Source organism: Fulmarus glacialis, unplaced genomic scaffold, assembly GCF_000690835.1.
Source record: "Fulmarus glacialis isolate BGI_N327 unplaced genomic scaffold, ASM69083v1 scaffold24479, whole genome shotgun sequence".
Taxonomy (NCBI): domain Eukaryota; kingdom Metazoa; phylum Chordata; class Aves; order Procellariiformes; family Procellariidae; genus Fulmarus; species Fulmarus glacialis.
Window position 1 is genome coordinate 2,125 of NW_009233129.1, and position 10,751 is coordinate 12,875.

At 39.0% G+C, this 10,751-nt stretch overlaps 1 protein-coding gene across 1 annotated transcript in view; it reads left to right on the forward strand.

Annotated features, from left to right (window-relative positions):
- TRMT10A (tRNA methyltransferase 10 homolog A (S. cerevisiae)) overlaps window positions 1-9,800 on the forward strand; it is a 10,633-nt gene extending 833 nt beyond the window's left edge. The window contains exons 2-7 of the mRNA XM_009585219.1: window positions 628-790; window positions 2,699-2,770; window positions 3,256-3,330; window positions 4,316-4,465; window positions 5,649-5,754; window positions 9,372-9,800. Coding sequence (XP_009583514.1) covers window positions 628-790; window positions 2,699-2,770; window positions 3,256-3,330; window positions 4,316-4,465; window positions 5,649-5,754; window positions 9,372-9,538 — 733 coding nt within the window. The 3' untranslated portion in view covers window positions 9,539-9,800. The remainder of the gene's footprint in view (window positions 1-627; window positions 791-2,698; window positions 2,771-3,255; window positions 3,331-4,315; window positions 4,466-5,648; window positions 5,755-9,371) is intronic.
- Window positions 9,801-10,751: the final 951 nt, after the last annotated feature.

Below are 10,751 nucleotides of genomic sequence, written 5' to 3' on the forward strand. Positions count from 1 at the left end.
GAAGTGTTCCTTCCCGAGACAGTAGCTGTTAAAGTTGCTGTCTCTGAAATTTGATATGCTCCTATCAGGGGAACAGAGGGAAGAAACAATTGCGTCAGAAGCCTTTTGAAAAACTGTTCAGTGAAACAGCAGGTAAATTGCCTTCCACATTCTGATTCTGATACTGCAATTTTGGCAATCTTTTTGGTTGTTTCTGTTATGAAACCTGACTCAGAGTACTCTTAAATCCATGACACTCCCACTATTGACTTCATTGAATTTGTGTCAGATGTCTGTTTTTGTAGGTATATACAGAACTTCACAAAGACGGGATATATGTTTCATGCTGGTATCAGCCTAGCACAAACGCAAGCAACAGGATAAGTTTAAACTACTACAGTCATGGGACAATCGCCTTGATCATAGAAGTATGCATTTATGTGCATAGAATCATAGAATCATTAAGGTTGGAAAAGACCTCTAAGATCATCAAGTCCAACCGTCAACCCAACACCACCATGCCCACTAAACCATGTCCCTAAGCGCCTCATCTACACATCTTTTAAATACCTCCAGGGATGCATAACACGTACCTCAGCAGATTTGGCAGGGCTTTTTGAAGATTTATTTCTTTGTTTGTGTATTTAGGCAGAAACGAAAAGAAAAACGCCAGAAGAGAAAACTAGAACGTCAGTCAAAATTGGACCTCAATAATGAAGGGAATGACAGAAAGCGTATGCGAAGGGAAGTTGTTCCTAGTACGCTTCGCCTCATTGTGGACTGCAGCTTTGATGACTTGATGGTGCTAAAGGTAAAAGAAACTTACCCATCACATACAAACGTTGAAAGGTGACAGCGTTGATGCAATGTCAGAGTACAAAAACTGGAGAGCAGCTTTCAGAGGACAGTTAGCATGTTTAAGATTGTGATGACTCTCAGACCTGCTTACGTCAGTTGCTGAATTTTTTAGGGTTTGGAACATACCTTTATATAAGCTTGCCAAAGATTTTGTTTGCCTTCATGGAGATGCGTTGGTTTGATTCCAAAAACAGGAATATAGAATATAGAAACAGTTTGTGTCTCATGTTCACCATGAAGTTAGATGCAGTTCTGCCTCAAAATGGTTTTGCTAGAGGGGCTGCAAATGCCACATCCAGTTACTTTCTCTTTCAAAGTGGACCTGAGGCTCCCAACCGTGTTAGTAAGTATTTGTGGAAATGAGAATTTTGGGTGTTACGAGGATACTGAGCTTTTTCTCTCAGTCACACAAGAGGCAGTTGGGACAGGAGGGAACTGTTCAGCCCATCTCTAAAATTTTAGAATGGATTAAAGAACGGGTGAGATGTTCGCAGGATAGGTAAATATGTGAAAGATCAGCATGATACCCAACCAGTGGTCGAGATGCTTGGTGTGGTGTTTTGAGATCAAAACAGCTTTAACGCTACGAGAAGAGTGTGTTAATCTGCAGCCTCCTGTAAGAGTGCAGCCTTCGGTTTCTGAGGCAGACCTCTCCCCTCCCTGTTACCATGGGGCCGTTCTGCCTCTGCCAGGGACTTCACTGCCCTGCAAGACTGCTTGAATTCAAGCTTTTGCAAAGCCCATCTGTCTGCTCATTGAATGTAATGCAAAGCGTGTATAGCACTAATAGAGGCTAGTGCCACTCACCGCAAAATTCTGGGGAAGCTCCAGTTGGCGTTTTGGAACTTGGTTCCCTGAGGAGCCCTTCAGCAGTGCTCCAGAAGAGACCAGAGGACCTCCTTGATAGTTTCGGAGATGCTGGCTGGGCGTTTCCTTCTGAGCTTTGTCCTTTATAAAACACATTTCCTTCCTTGGTCAGGCAGAGCCTGATATAAAACCTGGCACTTCTGCAGGTGTTTAGGAAAGGTGAAGCATTGTAAGTAAAGATGGTTGTGGCCTTTAGCAATGGCGCTAATTAGACGCTTTCTCTAGTGTCTGTAAAAACTTGCATTGCAATATTGTAGTGATAAAGTCTAGTTTACTTGAAATCCTTTGGAGATATCAAAACATTCTCAAAGCACTACATGATCAAAGCAATATAATGCTGTTTCGTTTTAAAATGGGAATCAGTTATATTTACAAAGCACTGCTTTTGGGGCACTGAGAATAAAGCTATGTAATGTAGCTTACACAAAACATAATTGGCTAAAAATTAAGTTTGCTGCATTTTAAGTAGTACTAGTTGACTGTTGTCCAAATTGTCAGGTCAAAATGCTGGAACCAGCCCCTAAATTATTTGCATTGTCCTGGGCTTCTTCAGGTTAATGATGCATATTTAATTTTCTTAAATATAAACTGTATATTCTCAGGGTTTTCCCATGGGTGAAAGACTGCATATTGTCACAGTGATAAATCTGCTTGATTCCTCAGATTAATTTTGAGTATGTTATTACATACAATTAAATCTCAGTGATTTTTGTTCATTTGGTTTTTTTGTTTCCTGGAATAATCCAAATCAAGCACATGCATAGAGGTGTCTAAATACGCTTTTGTGGAAGATGTGTGTGTTTCCTTGTCAGCATAATCCCTTCACAGTGGCTGTTTTTTCTCTCAGGGTCTGACGTCCACACTCTCTCAGTAGTCACTTTTGCCAGTTAAAAGCTTCCTTTTTCTCTCTTTAGCTTCTGACTGGCTCATGGTAAAGCATTTTGTGGTGGTCTGTCTGAAGGACTATGTAAAAAACAAATTGTGTTGTATACAGGATGTTAAGAAGCTTCACAAGCAAATTCAGAGATGTTATGCAGAAAACCGCAAAGCATTTCATCCTGTGCAGGTATGTTTAAACAAACTGAGCATTGACTGTATTGCCATGTACAAAGCATATGAGAAAGGCAGCTGTGACCCAAGTGGTGGTAACTGTAGTAGAAAAAAATACTTAAGCTCCCTCTTTTTGGTAAGAAAATTACTTCTATTGTAATAGATTAATTTTCAACCCACATGTTATAAAAATCCCCATATGTATGAAAAAGTATGTGCATGCAGATGAAAAGTGCCAGATACTGGTGTGCCACTAAAATACTGTTGATACTCAGTTTTATCTGTGACAGATTGGGGAAAAAAAAAAAAAGTGACTGTAAGTGCATATTGGTCTTTTAAATGTGTCACTAACATGAATATGGTCTTAGTACCACTTTCAGCTAAAGAATAATTAAGAGTTTTAGCTAATAGTTAAGGGTAGAAAAAGAGTTGTACAGAGAGGAAACAGATAAGCATATTAACATTTCAGCATTTTGTACCTCTTGTTTGTTCTTTTCAAAGTTCTACTTGACCAGCCATGGGGGACAGTTGAAGAGCAACATGAATGAAAATGACAAAGGATGGGTGAACTGGAAGGTGAATAATTGACTATTTCTGTAAAAAGAGAAAAAGAAATCTTGATTATAGTTGCTAACTAGGTTGTGAGTTGTGAAGGTCCTGTGCTTTTTCCACATGGGTTTTTCTAAGACATCAGAGCAATAGCATATTAGAAATATTGTGGCTCTTTGTGCTTTTAATTAATTTAACTTAAAGAAGCCAAAGACTGCTTATCTTGAATCTAGATTTGATTTTTGCTTGAAAAACTCCACACACATCCGTTTTCACCTGTTTTTATTGAACAGATTCCATTCTCTGATAGACTAAGCAGGACTACTTGATTTAGGCAGTTCTGAGAGTCGTCTGTCTTGACAGTGCTCTTTTTTTCTTGGTGAAAAGTAAAACTTTGAAGTCATGATGTGATTCTCTTGTGTGCACGTTCACTTCCATTATGTTGCCTCTCCACATTGAAGTGTTCTTTAGAGAAGTAGCTTGTCTTATGGTCAAACTCGTGGTTTTCTTTGCGACTCCCTGTTAAACCAGTATTCCAGCAAATTCAAATGAAGAGCACTTTGTGTAAATAAAAACAGTTTTACTTTCAGCATGTCTTGTGTGATAGCTGCTTTGCAAAAGTGTAGCATAAACCTCTCTTATCAAACAAGTAATGTTAACTAAGCATTTACTTATGGTTCCGCTTCTCTTAGAAAGGTGGACTTGAAAATTATTTGGATCCCTAGGAGAAATATGGTAACATTTGAAGGGAATCACAAGAACTTATGGATTTGTAAAGTTCTTCTGGGGTTTCAGAAAATTTCCTGATGATTTTTACAGGTCAGTGCTGTAGGGACTGTGGATTATTTATGCAGAAGTTAATCTGCACTGTGCTACGTACTTAAACATGAATGAGGGATGTAGAATGACTGTGTACTATCGGATTTATTTTTTCTGGTTCCATCTTGGTTCTGTAAGCTTGCCCAGCAATTCATCAATTGAATGTAACTTCTTTTAACTACCTTTTTTTGAGGATATCCAAATTAGAACAGAGCACTATAGTGAGCTAATAAAGAAAGAAGACCTAGTATATCTTACCTCAGATTCCCCGGATATTCTCAGTGAGCTTGATGAGAAAAAAGCCTATGTGATTGGAGGACTGGTGGATCACAATCACCACAAGGTAAACTGTGGGTCTGTTTCTCTACAGCTTGCTTTTTTTTTTTTTTGGCAACTTATTTGACATTAATGCTGTTCACATGTGAACTAACGAAAATAAATAACAAGAAAACTTCTTCAAAAAAGACTTACTTCAAAAAAATTTTGAAGAAATGGGAAAAAAACACTTGTGGTGGTAGCAGTGGTTTCTGTTCCAGACTGCAGACATGCTGAGTTTTTTAGAATTTTATCTTTTCATTGTAAATATAGGAATGGAATTAATAACACTGCTCAGCTTACTGAGGGCCATATTTTCAGACAGAAGGGTTTCGTTTCTGTTCACGCACTTGTGTGTGTGTGCGCACACGCTTGTATGTGCATGTGCCCAAATATAGATGAAGAACAGCACTTGAATCTTGGATGTCCTTTTTTAATAAATTTGCTTGTCAGGAGAACTTGGCTAAGTAACACACATGCCTCAGGGGTCTGGTTCCATACCTGTACATGGGATCGTGCTGTGTGGACCTGGAATGTCACAGAGAATTCAGCTGGGAAATTAAAGCACTGTTACTGCTTTTCTTCAAAGGCACTCCTATGTAATTTCTGGTGACATGTTTAATATTTCAATGTGATGCTAAAAAAAGGGATGGATCTTAAGCCTTACCAAATGATACTACTAAAGCAGTTAGTCCACAGTTAAAGGCTAGGAGGGAGCTAAAGCAGATCCTTTATATAGTCATTACGGTATAAAGTGTTTACACAATTTTAAAGGGGTTTTTTTTGCCCATCTTGGGCACAGGAGTTGCCATGTTTAACAAAGCAAACAAAATTTCCTCATCATTTACTCTTCCTCTCAAAAAATACCCTGTTACTGCAATCTGAGTAACTTTGTATTTAAGCATAAAATCGCCTTTAAAACAGGCTATGGCTGACACATTCTAGAGCTGCAGCTGCATGAACAAGTTTTATTTAGGATCCTTTTGACCATACATCACAGTGTGACATATACTCAAAGTAGTAAGTTTTCCAGAGGTAGCCCTTGAAGCAGGTACTGTCTAACCAGGGTAAGTTTGTTTTTGTAAATATCTTCTAAAGCAAGATCATGGCAGCACTGGCAAAACTCTTGCCAGAAAATGATACTTGTAATCTGTATGGGCTGATCTGAAATGGTGATTCTCAGTCCAGTTGTTTTGGTGTCTTTCCCACAGGGAATTACATACAAAAAAGCTGTAGAGCAGGGAATTGGTCACGCACAGCTCCCGCTTGGAAACTTTGTCAAGATGAACAGTCGGAAAGTGTTAGCTGTCAATCATGGTAAGTTTTAAATCACAAAATAATGACACTATTACAGAATATACCTGCGATATTCAGAATTTGAACCCTCAAAATATGCATTGTAGTGCAGATACCCAATTCTTATTTTATTATGTTGCTATTTCTTGAATCTAGTTGCCTTTGGGATACAGTAATTGCCCTGACCTTTAAATATTTTAGGTATGGTTAAATGTAAAGGATGGTGTCTTAGCCACTTAGAAGTGCACCTCCTATTCTGTTGACTTGTCCCGTGAGTAATTTTGGCATTCTTACCATCCCGGTCTTGTTTCTAGGCTTAACGTATAAGTGAGTAAAATGTTGAAAACTATCCCATGTATTTTAACCGAGGGGAGGATAAATGTATGTGATGTTTTCTCCTCTTTGGACAGCTTTGTTCAGCAGTAACTGCTTAGGTGCCTGTAGACTCGCCTCATTTGATATCAGCAGTACTCCATCTGCTGAGCTTTCATAACTGTATTTTTACCTAGTTTCCTGGTTCTGATTGAAGTATACAATTGCTTAACCAAGTCTTAAATCCCAAATCCTTTTAAACTTTCAGTTTTATTATTAGATTATCTTTCAGTGTCATTGAACAAAAATACATGCAAAATGGAGCCTACTCAGACCTTTATGGAAATTTTTGACATGGTGTGTCTTTATTTTGCTCCACTTCAGGTTCTTTTATTTTATCTTACCTTGCTTTATTTGAAGTTTATTTTATTATGTAACACATTGCCCGATGATAATTTTATTTTCTTAAAATGACATTGATTGATGAGGTGTGTATTTGCATGATAATAAAGATTATTTAAATGTGGAGGAGAACATAGTATACCAACGGAATTAAAAATTACCAAGCCCCATGTATTTGTAAGATTTTACATGCTTCTAAAACTTGATCTTTTAATGTTGCTTTGTATAGACGAGAATAGGACTTTATGTGTTATTCATCAAAAGTTATGATAGCTGTAGCTTTCTACTGGAGTTTTTCTGCAATAATCTTATACTGACCTCTAGCGTCAACATTTCTGGAGGCTGTCTTCTACATGTTTGAGCACTGGGTATAAATTAAATCACTTACATTGAGGCTTTCATTTATCTGCTTTATGGTCTTGTGCATGTTTCTTGTGCCAGACTTTTTGGCACTGATTCCGCTGCAGTTTAGTTGCTGAGATTTCATTTTGTGTGAGCTTGTCTTCCCTTGCCCTTCTAAAACATTTTCAAATTGCAGCTGAAAGGCTCTTAAACACAGACCCTTTTTAAGGTAAAGATTATGTTATAGCAGTATTTTGCTTAAGGTTTTTGGGCAGGAAAATAAACGCAACTCCACCACCACCAAAAGTAGAGGTACCTTTAACAGTAGTAATTAAGGCTCTGGTGTATATTCTAACCCTAATAGCTTACAACCTAAATCCAAAAAGACAGCTTTCACAGGAGATGCTACTTGTCATGAATAAGGTGGACAGAATCAAGCCGCCTCTCAAGTCTCATATTATAAATTTTGTGTAGGTGAGAAGGATATTTGCACTGAAGTTTTTGTATTTTGCTATGAATACATCCACATCACTGTTTTGTGTAACTGTGTAATTGCTCACCCTTTCTGTTCTGATTTGGTTATTCTGGCCTCTGGGTTCCCACCCTTGGTACAGAATCTGAAGCTAGCAGAGTACAGTACGGGTCTCGCCAAATGAGATTGTGGGACCTGCCTGGTCCCTATGGAACTACTTTTGATAGGTGTGAATTTGGAAAGTTATGTAGAAGAAGAAACTCTTTCTGAACTGCCTTGTCAGTCTTTGAAGCGCTTTAATTAAATGGGCCCTCAAGTGGTGGGAGATTGACGGCGTCCTTAACAGCAGAATTCACTTGTTGCTTTTTATTTATTTATTTATTTATTTATTTATAATCCTTCTCTTTTGGGATTGGGTCTCCATACAGTTCTACAGGCAGTTCAGTGCCTGCATTGCCATGTTAAAATGGCATGAGGAACACATGTATGTGTGAAATATTTGATGCTAGAAAACTGACAAGGTGTAAGATGAGACTTATTTTTTTTAACTCCATCTGGAATTTTAAAACTTTGAAGATTTGAGATCTGTGTAAAACACTATATAGCAAAACACAACTGCAAGTGTAGCTGAGAGGGTTTGATTTCCTTCTGTTCAGGTTTGTATCCCAAGGCTAATACTTTGTAATGTATATTACAGGGACCATATTGCTCCATTCCAGTCTACAATGATGTCTACCAACTGTTCCCACTGCCTTTTTCTGTCCTTGCATAATATTTTTGTTGCTATTGCAACCCATCATAGCAGCCTCTGTTCTCCTGTGGAAGCCACTCTTTTTCAATCAGGTCAGTTTTTACTGTGCAGATAAAGGAAGTTCCAAAACAAAGGAGAAGAAACATGCTCCTTATACTCGTCTCTTAAGCCAGCATTTTTGGCACAGATGCTTTCTGCAGTAACTTAGAGTGATATTAATATAGTCCTTTGAGAGCTCATACCTTCACAGTATGTTTCAGGTGAATAACCTGCTTAGTAAAATGGCCAACTCTTCAATATCAGTGTCACAGAGAGCAGCTGGCTGTCCAGTAAACCTGGATCCAGGAAACCTCTAGTAAATGTGACACTTTTCTGTAACTTGACTCTCAGTGAGTAGGAGATCCATGCTGCTCCTCCCTTTCTGAATGCCTGCCTAACTCTCTGTAAGGTTTTTTTTTCCCTCCACAGCTCCTTTGATCCTTTCTCATGTGCTGTCGCTTGGCATCGAGAACTTGTGCTGTGTGCATTCTTTGAAGTCGGCATTCTCCAGCGGTGTTAGCACTATTCCTGTAGTCCCAAACTTGAGGAGCCACCTTTCTGTCCCAGATTTGACATCCAAGTCTGGCTTACTCACCAGCCATAGGGCCTCCTCCTGCCTTCCCTGCTGCTGCCGAGCCACAATCTGTGTTGAGAGGTTTTTTGGGTAGCCTGGGATTTTTCTATATAAGAATTTGCCGATGAATTTCGCATATAATGCAATTTGGAGCTATTGTCAATCAGGGAAAGTTTTGGGAGCTGAAACAGGAGGAATAGGGTGACTGTATGGTTAGCATAAAATAAAAAAAAGAAAGGGTCACAGAATTGGAGACTAATAAGGATTTTTGCCTTAAGCTCAGATGGAAATGAAAGAGAAAGCTAATTATAGCAGGTTTTAGGAAGACTTTGGGCTGTCTCTATGTTAGGGAAGGGACAAAGTCATTGTTGAAGTGCATCCACAGCAGTATTCCTGTCAAACATGGGGAAGCATTAATGCCTGTATAGAAGGTACGGGTGACTCCTGAAATACTGGGGGGACATTTCTCTCTGTCCCTGAGAGAAATTAATTCAGACTGGAGCCGCTGCAGAAAAGCACTGCTGTAGTAACTGTCTTACAACTGGAGACTCAAGTGTGCTTGGCTTTAGACTGCAGCAGAAGCAGAATTGCTTTGTCTGCTTCTGCCTGTACTTCATCAGCTTTACTATGAAGATGCCATAACTGAATGCATGTAAACCTCTGTAAAGATGGATTTGGGGTTGTGTTCCTATCAGCAGTTCACTTATCTCCCTGTAAAAGAGCTGTGGTCTTTCTTGACATTGCAGTGTTTGAGATCATCCTTGCATACCTGGAGAAGAGAGACTGGAAGGAGGCCTTTTTCAGTGTCTTGCCACAGCGGAAAGGGGCAGTACCTTTGGGAGAAGCCAATGATTCATCCAAACATGCTACGTCTGGAAAAGAAGATGAAGACAATGACTCGGACAGCAACTAGGCTTCAGAATGAGGCGATGGGAAAGATGAGACAGGCAGTTCATGGGATAAAACTGGGACGTGAAGTAGTAACACTCCAAAGACCAGCTGCTGCCCTTGTGATACTGAATTGTCTCAATGCTCGGTAGTTCCATAGTTGGCCCAGAGCTGTTTCTGGACATGAAGGGTAAAAATAAATGCAGTTTTTTACCATGAAACTTCCATATTAATAGCTTTAAAAAAAAAAAAAATTAATGGCAAATGCAGAATTTATTTTGTTTCCCAAGGAAGCTATTTAATTTTATTTTTTTTAAATATTATTTTTTTACACATGCCAAGTTGGGTGTATTACCCAAGAGCATTATTAGTTACTATTTTAATGTATGCATTTTTCTCCATTTCTGCTCTAAGTTTTCTTAAAAGCAGTGAATGACAAGCGTTCCTGTGACCTCAAAACCTGTACCACTAGTGCCTGTTGCGAAGTGTGCATGAACACTCAAAACAAACAAACAAAAATTCTAATTTTCCTGAGCATCTCAACAGACAATCACAAGCAGCTGAACTGCCTTTATCAGCTGAGCCACACTGATTTATATACCGTGTTTAGTTAGCTGGGGTCAATAGATGAAATACGAGCGTTGGGTTAAGCCAGTGCTTATACTTCAGTTTGAGTGGGATGGATGTCTGCACAAGTGCAAATTGTGTGCCTTGGTTGGCATGTGGTGCACGTTGAGTTGAGGTGACACAACCACTTTTGATTACTTCTTGATCCTCTTAGCAAAATTTATCACACGGTCTCAGAACAATACGAGGAGACAGGAACTCATTCTTACAAGTCACTCATTTTCATTATACCTATTTTATGACATGATCCTGTATGTATTGTATTGTTTGTCAAATATTTTTCCTTTAAAAAAAAAAAGTCATGGTATCATTCTTGGCTGGAATTTCTGATTTGGCTTATTTCTAACTGACTTAAGTGCTTTTGCAGAGTACTGAAATGGACACCTTGGAAGTGTAGCTTCACTTCACCCCTGTGAGCCTGCCCCTTCCCTTTCTTCTGTAGGGGCTAGCCAGGTAGCTGCAGCTTCTGAACAAATGCAGCTTTCACATAGGTCGACTGAAGAGCGTAAGAACACGTCAGCATAACTGTTCATCTTTGCTGGGCTGGAATCAGAGGCCTGATCCAAGTATGACTTAGCTTGTATCCATCTGTATTTCTCCCTCTGTTATTA